General features: G+C 32.6%; 4 protein-coding genes across 5 annotated transcripts; 2 read left to right on the top strand and 2 right to left on the bottom strand.

Annotated features, from left to right (window-relative positions):
* Nucleotides 1-2094: 2094 nt before the first annotated feature.
* Nucleotides 2095-2948, bottom strand: LOC114189884 (uncharacterized). Its single transcript, XM_028078605.2, has one exon. It carries the CDS (start codon nt 2563-2565, stop codon nt 2206-2208), a length of 360 nt encoding a protein of 119 aa, XP_027934406.1. The 5' UTR covers nt 2566-2948; the 3' UTR covers nt 2095-2205.
* Nucleotides 2949-3663: 715 nt separating this feature from the next.
* Nucleotides 3664-6758, bottom strand: CCB3 (cofactor assembly, complex C (B6F)). The gene is made up of 3 exons (XM_028078604.2): nt 6618-6758; nt 6479-6534; nt 3664-4239 (listed from the first exon to the last, which is right to left on the bottom strand). Exons 1-3 carry the CDS (start codon nt 6676-6678, stop codon nt 3706-3708), a joined length of 651 nt encoding a protein of 216 aa, XP_027934405.1. The 5' UTR covers nt 6679-6758; the 3' UTR covers nt 3664-3705.
* A 789-nt stretch (nt 6759-7547) lies between these two features.
* On the top strand, nt 7548-9177 carry LOC114190046 (putative oxidoreductase At4g09670). Its single transcript, XM_028078802.2, has 2 exons — nt 7548-8080; nt 8406-9177. Exons 1-2 carry the CDS (start codon nt 7619-7621, stop codon nt 9024-9026), a joined length of 1083 nt encoding a protein of 360 aa, XP_027934603.1. The 5' UTR covers nt 7548-7618; the 3' UTR covers nt 9027-9177.
* Nucleotides 9178-12046: 2869 nt separating this feature from the next.
* Nucleotides 12047-14860, top strand: LOC114192251 (geraniol 8-hydroxylase-like). Of its 2 annotated transcripts, none has more exons than XM_028081912.2 (2): nt 12047-13037; nt 14196-14860. In XM_028081912.2, exons 1-2 carry the CDS (start codon nt 12105-12107, stop codon nt 14802-14804), a joined length of 1542 nt encoding a protein of 513 aa, XP_027937713.2. In that variant the 5' UTR covers nt 12047-12104; the 3' UTR covers nt 14805-14860. The 2 variants fall into 2 exon arrangements, with proteins under 2 accessions (XP_027937713.2, XP_027937712.2); XM_028081911.2 differs by having other exon boundaries at nt 14193-14860.
* The last annotated feature ends 2200 nt before the right edge of the window (nt 14861-17060 follow it).

Raw genomic sequence — 17060 nt, 5'->3', positions numbered from 1 at the left:
AATTCAATAAATTAATGAAAATGAAGAGTTTAAAAAAATTAAGAAAAGTGAGAAAATAAAATTTAAGAAAAAGAATTTAAAAACTTTAAAAGAAGAATTCAATATGATGATTAAAATTTTAAAAAACAAAATTAAAGAATATAATTAAAGTGAAAACTTTAAAAAGAATTAAGAAGTTCAAAACAAAATTCAAGAACATAATTAAATGAAGGGTCATATCTTTCATTTAAATTTTTCCACATTACAAAAGGGTCTTTTGTTGTAAGGTATTCAATTTTCAACCCTTCATGAAGATGACGACGAAGGAAAATCATAGGTTTAGCTTTATCTTGTTGAGATGCTTTATTTCCTTCTTTGATAGCATCATCAAGACCTATTGCATCTACATGAATTTCAGCATCTAAAATCCATGATAAATAATTCTTCCCCGAAATATAAAGGGCCGTAAATTTAAGCTTTGTAAGATTTGACATGTTTTAGAACTAGCACAGAAAATATTAATATAATCAAATTTCATGTACGAAATTACTAAAATCAAATAATAATAATAATAATAATAATAATAATACGACAGAAGAAAAAAAAATCAAACAATTATCATCACAAAAAAAATATAAGATAAAGTTTGTGAATGAGAAAAAATTAGGAAGAACCTCGATTGAAGAATGTAGAGCGCTGTCCTTAAGGAGAAAAAAAAATATGTCTTCACGCTCATTTGGATAACCCCTCGTGTTGATAACATGTTATAAGAGATAAAAGGTAATAAGAGATAAAAGAAGGAGATGAATAATAGAGAATGAGAGAGTAGAGAACAACTTCTGTTTGCATTTGTGTCTTATTACTAATAAGACGAGTCCTATTTACAGATACAACATGATAACCCAGAAATGATATAAATCAAATAGTTAATACAAAATATTACATAAAGAATAATGAATTATATGAGTATCAATCGTGTCAAGTACACAATGGACGACCATTAATTCATAACACTCCCCTTAGGTATCCATTGATAAAAGAATATGTCTCGTTAAAACCTTACTAGGAAAAAACCCTTTGGGATAAAAAAAGGAAAAAAATTACATTATTCTATATAATATTGTTCTTTACATCTTTTATTTCTTTCCCTTTTCCCTCCTGTAAACTTACATCATCAACATGAAGTTCAATCTTATGAACCAATTGCTCAAAAGTTCTCCTTGACAAAGACTTTGTAAATAAATCTGCTAGGTTTTCACATGAACAAATATTTTGGATCTTTACATCACCATTTCTTTGAAGATCATGAGTGAAAAACAATTTTGGAAGAATATGTTTTGTTATGTCTCCTTTAATACATCCTTCTTTCAATTGAGAAATGCATGCACTATTGTCTTCATATATGGTTGTTGGTTTCATATTTTTCAAGGATAAACCACAAGTTTGTCGCACATGTTGAATTATAGACCTTAACCAAACACATTCACGACTTGTCTCATCGCCATGAAATTTTTGTGCTACCACATGTGAACAGATATGAGGATCTGATAAATAACCTGTATCTGCATAACCCATTAGATCTAGTGATTGACCATTATGCGGATTTGATAAAGAACCTGTATCTGCATAACCCATTAGATCTAGTGATCGACCATTATGCGGATTTGATAAATAACTTGTATCTGCATAACCCATTAGATCTAATTTTGAATCATTTGGGTAAAATAAGCTCATATTCATAGTGTCCTTAAGGTAATATACTATTTGTTTTACTCCATTCTAATGTATCTTGTTATAGCTGAAGAACTATATCTTGCTAACAAATTTACAGCAACTATATCAGATAGAGTATAATTAACAAGATATATTAGTACTCTTATAGCACTAAGATAGGTACTTCAGCACCAAGTAGTTTTTCATTTTATTTACTTTTAAGATCTAAATAGATCTTTATCAATATCTAATGATCTCACCATCATTAAAGTGTATAATGAATATGATTTATCCGTATAGAATTTTTAAGTACTTTTATTATATAAACTTCATGATGTAAAAAAGATCATTGTTTAAATAACAATGATAAAAATAATAAAAAAAAAATAATCACACATACAGTAGAAGAATTGCCGTGTCGTTAATTTACAAAAGAACCTCAAAGAATTGAAAAGAACCAAAACCATAACATCATCTCTGATGATGGTAGATACATACTCAAACCCCATAAAACTAAAAAAGACCGAACAAGACGGAGAACCCCAACAAGATGAGCCACACAATGTGCACCAAAAGGAGAGCCTGTCCAGGAATCGGTGCCGATCCCCCATTCCCCTCTACACAGGGACCTATTCTCTCAACCTCCACGCCGGCGCACGCTGCCTCATCGCAACCGCACCAGTACGTTACGCCGTCCTCGCCGCAAACCGGGTTGGCGACGAAGCACTTAACGGGGCACGTCGGCGTCGGCGTCGTTAGGATGCACAATTTCAGCGGTTGTGTCGCATTCGAAACGGGTAGAATCATGCAAAGTGCAACGACGATGATCGCGGCGGCGAGGAACCGGTGGCGAGAGGGTGGGAATGTCCACATGGTTATTGTTGGAGATGGCGAGCCGCGAGAGCTCGCCGTGCTAGATTTGAGGACTCTGTAAGAGGGGAAGGTTTGGGATTTGGAGGATTGGGAGAATGGGAGGTTTCGGAATTGAAATTGGATTGAACCCTAATATAGGAATTTGGGGTTTTGTTTTCCGTGTTAGCGAGGAATAAGGGAAGGTATAACGGGAAACAAATAAACTTGGCTTTGCGTCGTTGTCGGAGAACACGTATTGGTATTTACACCTAATTTAGGAAAGAATTTTGGAAAATGAAATTGTTATTGTAGGGAAGACTTCCGGAACATGAAAATAGTATGCATGTTGCTTTCTCCACCCTATCATTTTTTTTTTCACTTCTTTTATATTTCCAAAAAGTTTGATAGTGTGCAAGAAGATAAATGGACAGGGTGGACGAGACACCCAACTAGTATATTGCTTTGGGAAAAAGTTCCATAAAAATTAATATTTTTATTTTAAAAAATTGTACTGTAGTTTATATTTATTTTATATGAAATAATTTTACGTAAAATTTAAATTCAATAATGTGATTTAAATTTTTAAAAATATATACCTAATTATTACTTTTTATTTAAATTTATTTCATTTTTATTTTTTTAATATTTTAAATTAGGGCAAAGTTAGTCTAATTTAGGGTTGAGCCAAACAAAAAATTGACTGGATCTCTCCCATGTAATTTTTGTTAAGTGATCTAGTAAGTCGGACCGAGTCAAGCCTATGTGTTTGACAACTCAAAGTGTAATGTTTATTTTGACATGGTGTATTTTTCGGTTTTTGATTTGGAAAATGTTTATTTTACTGAGTCATGATGTGGTCGTATAATATTTGGTGTAGGTTACAGTAACAAGTGTATCGTATTTATTTATATATTTTATCGTTTTGGGTTGGTCATACGTTGTTTGTTATCTTTTTTGTCGTATGAAGGAAATATTGAAGAAAGAGAGGAGATTAAAGAGGGTGTAGTTGTTGAGGGAAACTAAGATGTTACTGCAAAAGGATGGGAAGATATGAGGTTGCAGCTAATGATGAGGTTGTTGATAGTGTCCTCACTCATGTATCCATTCACAAGTAACCAATGAGGAAGAAAATACGTCATTCATAAATTTCAAATGTGTAAGCTAATTGACTTGCTGGGAAAGGAGAACAAGTAATCCTTGTGGCCCTACTAATATTTCGTTAAGAAAACTTATCAATCCAAACCACACAACAGGAGTAACGTCTACACCAGCAAGAGGAGGAATCACTTTGCGGGTAGGAATGAGGAGTGGCTCAGTGGGAGCATAGGCTATTACATATGGAAATTTTCCCACTGGAAGTTTTGGGTACCAAGACATCACTATTCTCAAGATAAAGAGAAAACCAAACACCGAGAGGAAGGGACCTAGGAACCCAATCGCCAACTTTGCAGTTGCAGGGTCCAGATCAGCAAGAACTAATCTTGTCACCAGATCTTTGGAACCATGTGAAGTTTCTGGTATGCTCAGCTTCAGAGTTTTCAAGAGCAGATCTGAATTAAGAGATACCTTCGTGGTAGCTGCATCCAATAGTGATGATATTGCTATGCCTGCAGATTCTCCAACTTCTGTGTATTGTGAGCAACATTCCACGACTGGAGAATTGCCATTTCTTTTAGTGGGATACTTTGAACTTTTCTGCAACGATTAGAATCTTAAAATTAGGCTGACATAACATGATATTTTTTTTGCAGAGTGGAAGAAAATACATGTGTTTCAAATGGAAAGGCGATCATTGAAATCTTGACACACATTCAAATCTAGCCAGTAATATAAACCGCCATTAGCTTCAATTAAGAGTCACAATCGGTAGATACCCTTATATTTTCAACCAATTGACTCCAAACAGAAGAAACTACCCAACATCTGGATCCTCTAATAGCTTGAAATAAACTTATATTTTCCCACTTAATCCTAAATACTGGAAACATCCATTCAATAAGCTAATGCAATGGGTATTCGATTGACATTCCAATTTTCTTCACTGACAGTAATAAAACGTGCCGTAAACTGTATAAAGCATAAAAGTGTGCAAAAGAGAAATGGCCCCGCAGTAAACTGATCCACGTTATGATTATTGAATAAGTATGACCCAATGTTGGAAATACTCTCATGTTGGTACAGCATCATCAAACAAAAGCGATATGTTCAATCTTGTCCTTTGAACTGTAAAAATCAAACACTCTTGTTATCATTACTGAATAATTATGATCCAATTTTGGAAATATCTTACGTTGGTAGAGCATCACCAAACAAAGGCCTAATATGTTTAATGGTGTCCTTTGAACTTAAGAAAACAAATTCCTCACTGCGCACCTTCAAAGTAATAACAAGATAACATAGAACAATTTCAAGGCAGGCTTCTTTCCAAACACTTCAAAATATATCAATAATAAGTGAAGGACCCCGGTTACATGACTATTTGTTGCTACCAATCAGCATCTCAATATGCAAAACCAATCTATCATAAGTGAGATACCAATATCCTATCACATGGCTTCTCTTCTGGTTCTTCCCACAAAATGGTTTAGGCCTAACAACCTTATAAAACTGGCTTGTAGGTGAGGATTACTCGCACTTATAGGTACTATCTCCAGATGGTGTTGGATTTCAAGTAAAACATATATATCTACACCTCAATTTCATCTACTTTTGATATCATTTAAAACAATCATATTTGGCAACAGGATCCTTAAATTAGTACTGCCATAATGGATGAATTCTAAGGCGTAGAGTATTGCAGCCATTTGAACCATATTTGTTCTGTTCATGCTATATTATCCTGAAAACACTATCTACTGAATGTTCATAACAAATATTATTTGTCCCTTATTTTTCATACCATTCCTAGTGAACTCAATTAGTATCATTCATATTGCACCACAAATCTATCCCTAAAGGATCTTTGCCAACACCACAAATTCATATTGCATCAATTTGTATCCCTTATTTGTAGCACAATTGGAACAGCCCAGTCTCCAAGATTACAAGGCCACGATGATGGTGTGGGTTTAGCATCCACTAACCCACCTATCCCTCTCCTTGCCTCAGGCACTTGCACTTCAATGTACCAACTAACGAAGGGCTTCTACTCATTCTAGATTCTTGACTTTGATTGAAGCTAAACATTGTTTTATTTATTTGGTAACTATGCAGAGATAAAGAAAAACCACTTGAACTCGCTACCTATCCCTCCTGCCCTTCTATTATTACCACCAAACTGATCTTATATCTATCATCTCACAATATAATATATGTGTGCACGATTACTTCAACATTGAAAGTGATATAGAAGGAACTTTCAATTTAATACATTGTCCTCAAATTGCAACGCTAAACTGAATTCCCAAATTGTAGAAACTCAAAAGGGATTTGAGCTCTCAGAGACAACATCAATGTAAACACCCACTTTTCCTTCCAATTATTTTACATTTGGGTTCTTTTATTTTATTTCAGTGTCATGTTTAGGTATAGTACAGCATAGGGGATGAAGGGATATTGTTATAATAAGAAATATAAAGAACTTATTTAATTATTTACAATTGTTCAGACAATAAAACCACTGTTCTGCAGGTTCTACAACTCCCCTGAAATCCTGGGCATGACTGTTTTTTTTTTTTTTAAGGATTCAAGAAAACAGAGGTCAAATGAAATCAAAACGGTAACAATAATATAAGAATTCCAAGCTAGCTCTTTCACACATGGCATTTCCTCTCTCTTCGGCAAAGCCATCAAAATCACTAAATCATTTCTAAATACTATACAGAAGGAAATATGAAAATGAATTGAAGTAACAAACTCAGAAAAATCTCAAATTGGTATGCCAAACATAGCCAATGAAGCATTCCCAAGATAAATTTAAGATAGTAATGCTTACCCAGACGCCAAAGCGAAAATTGTTTGGTTTGAATATTGAAGGTTTGCATTGCCGTCCTACAAAATTGGAAAATTGAAACAACAAAAGGTGTGAAGCGGATTTTCGTAGAATGAAAAGCATACGAGAGTTGAATACTTACCACTGATTCCAGCATGAACATGAATAGTGTTCAGACTCAGAAGATAAGATTGGGTTGCCATTGTGGCTCGCTGGAACCTACTAAAAATAAATCCACCAATTTATATTTCTCAGTTTTTAAGCCACGTATTCACCCCTAATGCTTTATTTTTACTCCTATTTACTACCCTTAAAAAAAAGGTTTATTTTTTATTTAAATAAAACTAAAATTAATTTTAAAAAATGTAAATAAAATATATTTTTCTAATACGTTTCTTTTTGACTCGATCATACGGTGGATACGGTGGATAGAGTATTTTTCATTTTAAAATAAGAGATTTATTAATATAAGAAAAGTTTAATTCGTATGTGCACTAAGAATAAAGTTTTAAAATATTAATAATTAATGAAAAAAACGTGATTGATGTAGCAGCATTGAAAATAATTATGACGAACACATTGTACATAATAATTTACATTAGATAACAATATAACATTATTTATTTAGTCGTATTTAAATACAAGTTTACTTGTGAAAATGTTAACACTTCTGTTTGAAAAATTATTTATATAAATTACTTCTTTATTACTTTTCCACGAAAAATTTGTCTTCTCTGCGTGCTTGAAAAAAATATTGATAAAGTTACTGGAATAAAACAGATTTTAAAATTGTTTAAATGTTTTTATTACAAAAACAAAGTTAATAACATTGAATCTAAATCAACAAAATCAATTCTTCAATCTAAAACCAAACGTTATTTACCTAAAACCACTTTCCATAGAAACTAATTTTATCTCATTAATCAGGTAAGTGGTTGATAATAATAAACATTTCCATTAAACATCCAAGCAAAACAACAATTATCGCACTAGTTTTTTATTTTTTATTTTTTATTTTTTTTAAAGACAATAATATTCCAATCAGACACATTTTAAATCAGCTCACTGATCTGTTACAACTTAGTCTCACTTTTTTGCTGTCTTACATCACTCACTGATCTCTTCCCCTGGCATTGACCGAAAATGGCGGAGACTCTTATCCAGATCGGCATCGTTGGCTGCGCAGACATAGCCAGGAAGGTCTCCCGCGCCATCAATCTCGCCCCCAACGCCGCCATTTGCGCTGTCTCCAGCCGCTCACACGAAAAGGCCGCCGCGTTCGCCGCCGCCAACGGCCTCCCTCTCTCGGCCAAAGTGTACGGCTCGTACGAGGCCATTCTGGAGGATCCTGAGGTGGACGCCGTGTACATGCCACTCCCCACTAGTCTCCATCTGAAGTGGGCCGTGCTAGCGGCCCAGAACAAGAAACACTTGCTACTGGAAAAGCCCGTGGCCCTCGACGTGGCCCAATTCGACCATATTCTGGAGGCCTGCGAATCGAGTGGGGTGCAGTTCATGGATAATACAATGTGGGTCCATAACCCCAGGACTGCGGCCATGGCCAACTTCCTCAACGATGCGCAGCGTTTTGGTAACCTCAAATCGGTATCATTCCGTTCCTTATTCTTTCATAACTGCGTTGCAATGCAACTGCTTTTTTTTTTTTTCACTTTCTTCAATTCTATTTTAGTAATCTTCCTGGTTGGAAAAATGGTTAGAGACTTTTATAACAAGGATTTTACTAAGAATCAATGTTTTTATGATTCAGCGAGTGAGTGAGGGACTGAATAATGGAACTTTTCTGGATATTTTTGGTCGGGGAATTCAGAGAAAAATAGATCTTTTATTAGAAGGTGGAGAATCAGTGTGGTGTTGTTGAGATGTATGTTTTGACAGATTGATGAGCAGTGTTGTGTTGTTCGTTGTACAGGTTCGCACTTGCTTCACATCTGCAGCGGATTCAGATTATCTGAGCAGAAACATTCGTGTAAAGCCTGATCTTGATGCTCTTGGTGCTCTTGGTGATCACGGGTGGTACTGCATTAGAGCAATTCTGTTGGCTGCCAACTATGAATTGCCTAAAACAGCGGTTGCTTCATATGAACCTGTGCTCAACAAAGATGGTGTGATTTTAGAATGTGGAGCTTCTCTGTACTGGGAAGATGGGAAAGTAGCAACCTTCCATTGCTCTTTCTTGGCAAACTTAACAATGGACATAACAGCTATTGGGACAAGAGGAACTCTACATGTGCATGACTTCATCATCCCTTATCATGAAAAGGAGGCGTCATTTCTTGCTGGTACAGAAACTAACTTTGATGATCTTGTCACAGGCTGGGCTAAACAGCCAATAAAGCATACGATAAACACTGATCTCCCTCAGGAAGCGCTTTTGGTTAGAGAATTTGCTCGCTTGGTGGCAGAAATCAAATTCAAAAACTCTAAGCCTGAAAAGAAGTGGCCAACAATTAGTAGGAAAACCCAACTGGTATTGGATGCTGTTAAGGCTTCCATTCAGAGGGGTTTTGAGCCTGTTCAGATTCAGGAGTGAACAAGTCTCCACTGAATCTGGTTCTGTACCTTGCTGAAGTGAGCTTCTCTGTTGTGCATTCCAAATAAAATTCCATCATGCATTTGTGAGCTGTTCATTTCTGTAGCATAACCTTTCTGATTATTAATTTCATTTCGTTGGAGAATGGTAATTGTGGGAACTTCAGTGATGACCAGGCTCGTACAACAATCTATGTATGCAGTTACTTTTCACAAGATTTTCGATCATTGAGATCCTCCAAAAATTGAAATCCCACAAATCTGTCGCAAGTTTTCATTTATTTTAGAGGTGGAGGAGTTCAGTTTTCATGTCAGAAAAAAGTGGTCAAGAAATTTTTTATGTTAAGCCAATGGTTGGGATAACTATTCCTTGGTATTTATCTTCAAATAACTAGTTAGGTTATTTTCAAAGTAAAGATCATTCCATGAGGTTTATCGTGTCAGTTTCAAGATTTTTTTTTTTTTTTATAACTTCTGCTCTAATATAATGGTTTTATACCTTTAAATATGTTTGTGTACCTTTTGCTATAATATAAGAACTTTGAATCGTTTAATTATGTTATTAACGTTTCAAATTGTTGGCATTATTTTTTCATCTGCAAATATACATTTATTTCTTAAGAATGCCGATTTTGAGCGGATTGTGCTTCCATATTTTAATAAGATTGTGAGCTTACCTGAGTCACCATAAAAATGGATTCAGTCCACTGAAAATCCAACTCATCTGTGATGAGTTAGATAGACTTACCAATCCAAATATAAAATAATAAAAAAAAAAAACTTAATAATTAGGTTGAATCAGGTGAACTTTTTTGATAACTCTCATTTTTACTATCAATAATACTAAAATTAAATTATTGAAGTGAGTGATTATAATTAAATTTAAAGTTAAATATATTTTTATAATCAAATTATTATAAAAATTTAATTTTATTCATGAATTACATTATAAATATAAAAGTTATATAGAACTATATTTCTCTAGACGATCATATAATATCTAATATTTATATAAATTTAATAAAATGTAATATTAAATTTTAAATATTTTTTATTTTTATTTTTCAAGTTAAAGTTTCTAGAAAAATGTGGAACTCTTTAATTAGTGTTGGTACAATTATTTTTTAAGATTTAATTTTAATACAACTAACTTTATACAAATGACAATTATTTATAAATAGATGCCAATTTGTAACCATACAAACTTTTTAATATTTAATTATATTTAATTTTAAAATTTTTAATACACGAGTAATTCAATCAATTTTAGATATACTAATATACACAACTTTTTTTATTCTACTATATCAATGAAATTAATCTCAATTCATTTACTTATTTATTTTCACTTTTTCTTAATTCAAAAAACTCTACTACAGCCTTACTCTTCACTTTCTAACTAAGACAAATAACACATTAATTTATAACTCCTAAAAAAATTTAGTGTTGTCTCTTTCTTTTCCAAACAAATAATAAACTAATCTATAACATATCATGTCACAGATTATGTTTATTGGTTCATTGTGGTGGACATACAATTGGTTGAATGATTGAATAGAAAGTGGTGTGGAGGCATATAATTGCAATTAATGGGCATCTATGATTGACAAAGTGTTAATGTGGTTATTAGAAAAATACACTTTTATATTTGAAAAACAAAAGAGAAAAGAAAAAGTAAAATAATGGATGCAGGAAGATATAAAATGTTAACAATTTAAAATAAGTGATAAACATTTACCATCACATGATTATATAAAATAATTCATTAACAATTTAAAATAAGTTTAAGATATTTCCAATCATGTTTTGGTAAGGTTTAGGTAAGGTAGTGAAAACGGGTCAATAATCCATCTCAGTAAGTCTGCCTTTTATAAATTTATACATAGAAAGTTAGGAATACATCCCTTTCAGTAATTTGAAATTTGATTTTAACTTCTTAATCTATATTACATGACAATACTAAATGAAGTCTAGAAAGCAATAGCTATCATATTCGAATCCATTCGTAAAATACCCCACTTTTATCTTTATATTCTTCTACTTAAATGTCATGTTCTCATAAAAATCAAAGGGAATGATGAAATACAAAATTACACAAAGGTCAAGTAATGCACGATAGTCGATATTGGGTGAGTTATTGTTATTTTTTCAGGCACAAAAAAAGAGGACCAACCATCATTGTTCATATAGTCTCAATTAAATACATAATAATAAAAATAATCACTACATGAACACACTGTATATTGAGTTCATTTCAATTTTTTTCTATTAAATATAATAATTATTTTAATTAATTAGCCTATTACTATATCAGGAATAACAATGTTTTAAATCATTTATATCACGATGGAGGAGGAAGATACTTCAATCAACATATCAACATAGTACAAAGCATCTATTATGACAATACTATCTTAAGAAAGAATTATGACTTATATTAGAAAACAAAAAATTAAGGATAATTAAATATACAAAGAAACTTTAAAACGGAAGTCTTCAAATCTTAGGTCCATGAAAACTTGAATCTATACAAATACTATAAATAGTCATTCTTTATGAATTATGTTACTGGTTCATTTCATTACAATTGTATTATTTGTGACGTATAATTAACTTGAAAATCAAAAATATCTTAGCAAACTCTCTAATTAAGAACCAACCAAACCTAAAGAAAACACACATGAAAATACTCAAAAACACGTTATAAAGAAATGATATCGATATTTATAAAAACATCTTCCAAACTAGTTTCAATTTCATTGATATTTCATTTTATTAAAAAATACAAGAAAATGAGATTTATTAAAAAGTAATAACATTAAATATTTATTTAAAATATAAAAATTTTGAATAATATAATAGTAAAATGTAAATATATATTTGAATACTATAAAAAGATATGATGAGTATAATTTAGCCTCGTATAAAATATGCAAATTTTCTTTCATTTTTCCTTCACAATAAAATAATAATACATAAACGCTTAGCAATATACAAATTAGTATATGCTTATATCAATTGTTATTTATAACTCTCTTACAACTCATATATTTATATATAGGATATAACCTGACAGAACATGGACCAAGTAGGTTTGAATCACGTCGGGAAGAAAAAACCAACAAATTTTACCATGGACCATTTCATCTTCCTGCTACTCCTCACACTATTCCTCATCACCAGCCAGTTCATTCTCAACCGCCGCGTTAAAAAAAACCAACCCCCCGGTCCAACCGGCTTCCCCATAATCGGAAACCTCCACCAACTGGGCCCCAAACCACACTGCGCCCTCTCCTCTCTGGCCCAAACCTACGGCCAAATCATGTCCCTCCGTCTGGGTTCGGTTACCGTGGCCGTGGCCTCTTCTCCAGCCGTGGCCCAAGAAATCCTCCAAAAGAACGACCAAACCTTCGCCAACCGCCCCATCCCAGAATCCGTGGCGGCCCAGCCCAACGTGGGCGACACCCTAGCCTGGGCCCCCGCCGACTCACGGTGGCGCAACCGCCGCCGCGTCTGCACCACCCAGATTTTTACCGCCCAACGCCTGGACCTGCTACAGCACCTCCGGCACCGCAAAGTGCAGGAACTAGTTCAGCACCTTCGGAAACAAGCTTGGAATGGAAAAGGTGTTGCGATTGGAGATCTGGCATTCGCGACGATGCTGAACCTGGTATCGAACACGGTGTTTTCGGAGGATTTGGTAGACCCGGAGTTCGAGAGTGCAGGGGAGTTCAAGGAGCTGGTGTGGAGGATCATGGAGGACGCAGGGAGGGTTAACCTCTCAGACTACTTTCCTCTGCTGAAGCCGTTTGACTTGCAAGGCGTTAAGCGACATGTGGCGGTTTCATACGTCAGGTTGCATGATATTTTCGACCGCATCATTCGGAAACGTGTTGCGGAAAGAGAGGGTCCTCGTGTCGCCAAGGGGGATTTCTTGGATGTGTTGCTTGATCAGTGTGAACCAGGTCAGCCGTCCGATTTCACCGTTCAAAGCATCAAGCCGTTGATTCTGGTAACACCGTTCCCTTTCTATCATTAACTTTTTATTTTAACTGGAGTGAAATATATTTTTATTCTTAAATTCATAATTAGTATTGAAATTCTTTTATATTTTTAATTTTATATGTTTTTTATTTTTAATTTTTAAAAAATAAATGAACATAATATTTTAATTAAGTAATTTATTATTTTTTGTGTTAGATGATATTTCATAATATATCAAATAGTTTAACTAATTTAAATGTTATTCTAAAATATCATTTAACATAAGGAAAACGTTAATAAAAGAATATATTTATTTATTTATTTTAACTTTTTTTACTAAAATAATGTAGACTAAAAACATTATATTAACCCTAAACATTAAATGTGTTTTTCCTTTTGTGGTATTGTAGAAGTTTATTTATTTATTTATTGAGATTGAGATATAATATGTGAGTATAATTGTACAAGACATTAATATAGGTTTATTTTATCTTTATATGAAGTTCGACTTTTTATTTTTCTTGATGTAAAACTTAGATTTATAATTTAATTTTAATATAAATAGATTCTAAATTTAGTTTATAAATTTAAATATTGTCATCTTCTTGTAATTCTAGAGTTGTTATTCGAACGGACCATATTTATTAACTAAAAGGTAATATATAAGCATCTCGTCATAGGTTTTTTTTTTGAAAAAATCCCATGAAACTACTGTTCACTTTGTACACCCATATACAAATGTGATTAATAATATTATTGAAAAAGTAATATTGATAACTATAAAAGTGAAAACACGGTTAAAAGATTTCTTGTTGTGTTAATGGTAGATTGTGGTTATCATATTTTTCGTGTAATGTGTGTAGAAATGAATCTGAAAAAACATGTAGAGTTGGTGGCTTGTTTTCATCTATTGTTTGGAGGAATGTGCGTGGGCTGAACCTGTAAAAACGTGTAGGGTTGGGGGAAGGACCAAGGAGCGTAGTAGGCTAACTGTATGGTGTTTTTAAAGTTGAATAATATATATGAGAAGCACAAGTTTTATGTTTGTTTCAACAAAAACAATTAAAGTTTAGTTTAAATGTTTGTCCAAAGTTCTTTTTCCAGTACAGGTACGGTACGATTTTAAAAAATTAACGTGCATGGATAAGTGTTAATGGAGTGTGAGGATGTTGGTTATTGGAAGCAGGATTTGTTCATTGCGGGGAGTGACACATCAGGATCAACAACAGAGTGGGCGATGGCAGAGCTTGTACGGAACCCAGAAGTAATGCAGAAAGCAAGAGCGGAACTGAACGAAGTGATAGGGTCCTCCAACGTTGAAATAACAGAATCAGACATCCCTAGACTTCCGTACATGGAAGCAATAGTGAAAGAAACCCTTCGGCTTCATCCACCGGTGCCCCTTCTCTTGCCCTACGTTGCAGGACATGATGTTGAAGTTAGTGGGTACACCATTCGCAAAGGGAACCAAGTCCTCATCAACGCATGGTCCATTGGGAGGAACCCCCAGTTTTGGGATGAACCATTATCGTTTAAGCCCGAAAGGTTTCTGCGATCTAACATAGATTTCAAAGGCAGGGATTTCGCGTATTTGCCTTTTGGTGGAGGTAGGAGAATTTGCCCTGGCTTGCCACTCGCTAATCGGATGATTACTTTGATGTTGGCTGCGCTTGTGCACTCTTTTCGATGGGAGCTTCCTCACGGTGTCACTCCTCACACCCTTGACATGACTGAGCAGTATGGAATCACCTTGAAGAAGCTTTCTCCTCTTTATGCAATTCCCATACCACTCTGAAATTCCCTGTAAATTAAGCTTAAGGTCAATGTAATAAGTTTCGTGATTGATATTTACTTGTGTTCTTAGAATTTCTTCCGACTTCAAATTTTTAGAAAAATATCATCTGACAACTATAATTTTTCTTTTTCCAAATAATTTTGTACTTACACTTTCCTAATTCACTTCAAAAAAAACTACCCTATTTATAATTTTCACCAAATTATAATGGTCAGATATCAATTATAAACTAAAGAGTTTAAGAGGTTTTTTTTTTATTTGGGAGTTGGTTTGAGGTGAAAATTGTAAATATGGGTTAGATTTTTTTTTTTTTGTGTAAAATATGATGAAATCATTAGGAAGCATAACCATTTTATAGGTGAAAAGAAAAAAAAAAACAAAGTCGTTATGAGTGATTGTCATGAGTCATGATGGTTTCAGTATATTAAAAAAAGTCATCATGAATCTTGACGACTTCAATTTTTTTGATACTACATTGAAATTGTCATGACTCACGACGACTTTGATTTTTTTTTTAAAAAAAGGGGAAAAAGCGACTTGTATCATGATGACTTCAGCATTGATGTCGTTTACACTTCTGATGACTTCACCCTGTTTTATAAAAAAAAAATAAGTCAAACGATTCATATTTACATATTCAATTTTAAACCAACTCTGAAATACAAAAAAGCCAGTTTAAGAACTACATCAATCCTAAAATATCTACAATGATAAATATTTTCCTTTTGCTGCTTCTTTTAATAACTTTTCTAGAGATTGGGTATCATCTTGTTCGTTCAGAATCCAACTTCATTTATGAAGATGGATAAGACATCTCAAAGTTGACCTCAAGTCTATGAATCTAAGAATTTTGGACTAAGTTTATCTTGGTACTAGTTGATATTTTATTCACATATTTTGCACGGAAAATATAGTTTGGTCAGTGAATTATTATATTTTTGTGACTACTTTGTCTATAAATTAAAAATTAACTCTCATAATTAAGGGAAATTATTTTTTGGTCTGAGTGTTTTAATGTTTATTTTTTGTTTCGATAAAAATACTAAAAAATGTGATTCCTAACGGTCTTGCCATAATCTAACAATAATTATTTAAAAACTCTTTAACAATAAAATATTATATTAAATTGAAGTTATATAAAATTAGAACTTTTATATATGAAAATATGACCCATTAATTTTGTGTGAACAATATAACAATTTTACTATTAATTTATTTTTTAGTTTTTGTTATATATAATTATATTAAAAATGTAAAAAAAAATATATTAACGAAAAAGAGAAAAAAAAAACAACCATTTAGATTAATTAGTGATTACTAATTAAAAAAAAATTAACGTAGGATATAAATTGTTCGTATAAAAGATCTAACATTCTATTACAAAATAAGTTAAAGACTTAAAGTTTGTATCACAACCAAACTATTACCGTCAGAAGGAAATCTTAGACAATAACATTCTATTTAAATGGAAAAATGATAGGTTGACACCCACATTTGACCACTTTTTTTACCACCTTAAAATTAATTTGTAACCCAAGATAAATTAACTTGTAACTTATGAAGGTGGTAAAAAAAGTGATCAAATGTGGGTGTCAACCTATCATTTCTCATTTAAATGATTAAACAACATTCTATTCTGTTTCATTCTTTAAATGATTGAAAATATTCAAATTATAATTCTCTATCATATTCCCATTACTTGAAATTATAAACAATTATAAAAGTCGACAGTTTTTTTTTTTAAATTACTATAAAAATCTACTCAACATCAATTTATGTAAATTATTTTCATATTATAAATTCTTTCCACATGCTTTATCTTCATAATCTTTAACCATAAATAATAGGAGTGGCAAAATGGGTCAATCCAGTCCATTTTGGTCCGACCTGTCTATGACTCGTAAAAAATGGATCAGGCCGGGCTGCCCGTCAAACAAAAACAAGCCAACAATCACAACCCGGCCCGTACTGGACGGGCTAACGCACTGGGTCGGGCTGGCCCGTCAAACAAAAATGAACCAACAATCACAACCCGTCCCCCTTTATTTTAATTTTTAAAAACTTTTTTAATTTGTTTTTAATTTTTTAATTTTTAAAATTTGTTTATATTTACATATAAATTATTATTAAAGACATATTTAATCAAATAAAATATTTTTAAAATTTTTAATTGATTAGTTAATGTTTTTAATTAGTTAAGTTAAAATAATTATTAAATTTACATATTAAATTATTCAATTATAACTAATAATTGAA

Source organism: Vigna unguiculata, chromosome 7 (genome assembly GCF_037176805.1).
Source record: "Vigna unguiculata cultivar grain cowpea cultivar isolate G323 ecotype 2 chromosome 7, ASM3717680v1, whole genome shotgun sequence".
Classification (NCBI taxonomy): Eukaryota; Viridiplantae; Streptophyta; class Magnoliopsida; order Fabales; family Fabaceae; genus Vigna; species Vigna unguiculata.
This window is presented reverse-complemented; position numbering and strand designations above follow the sequence as displayed.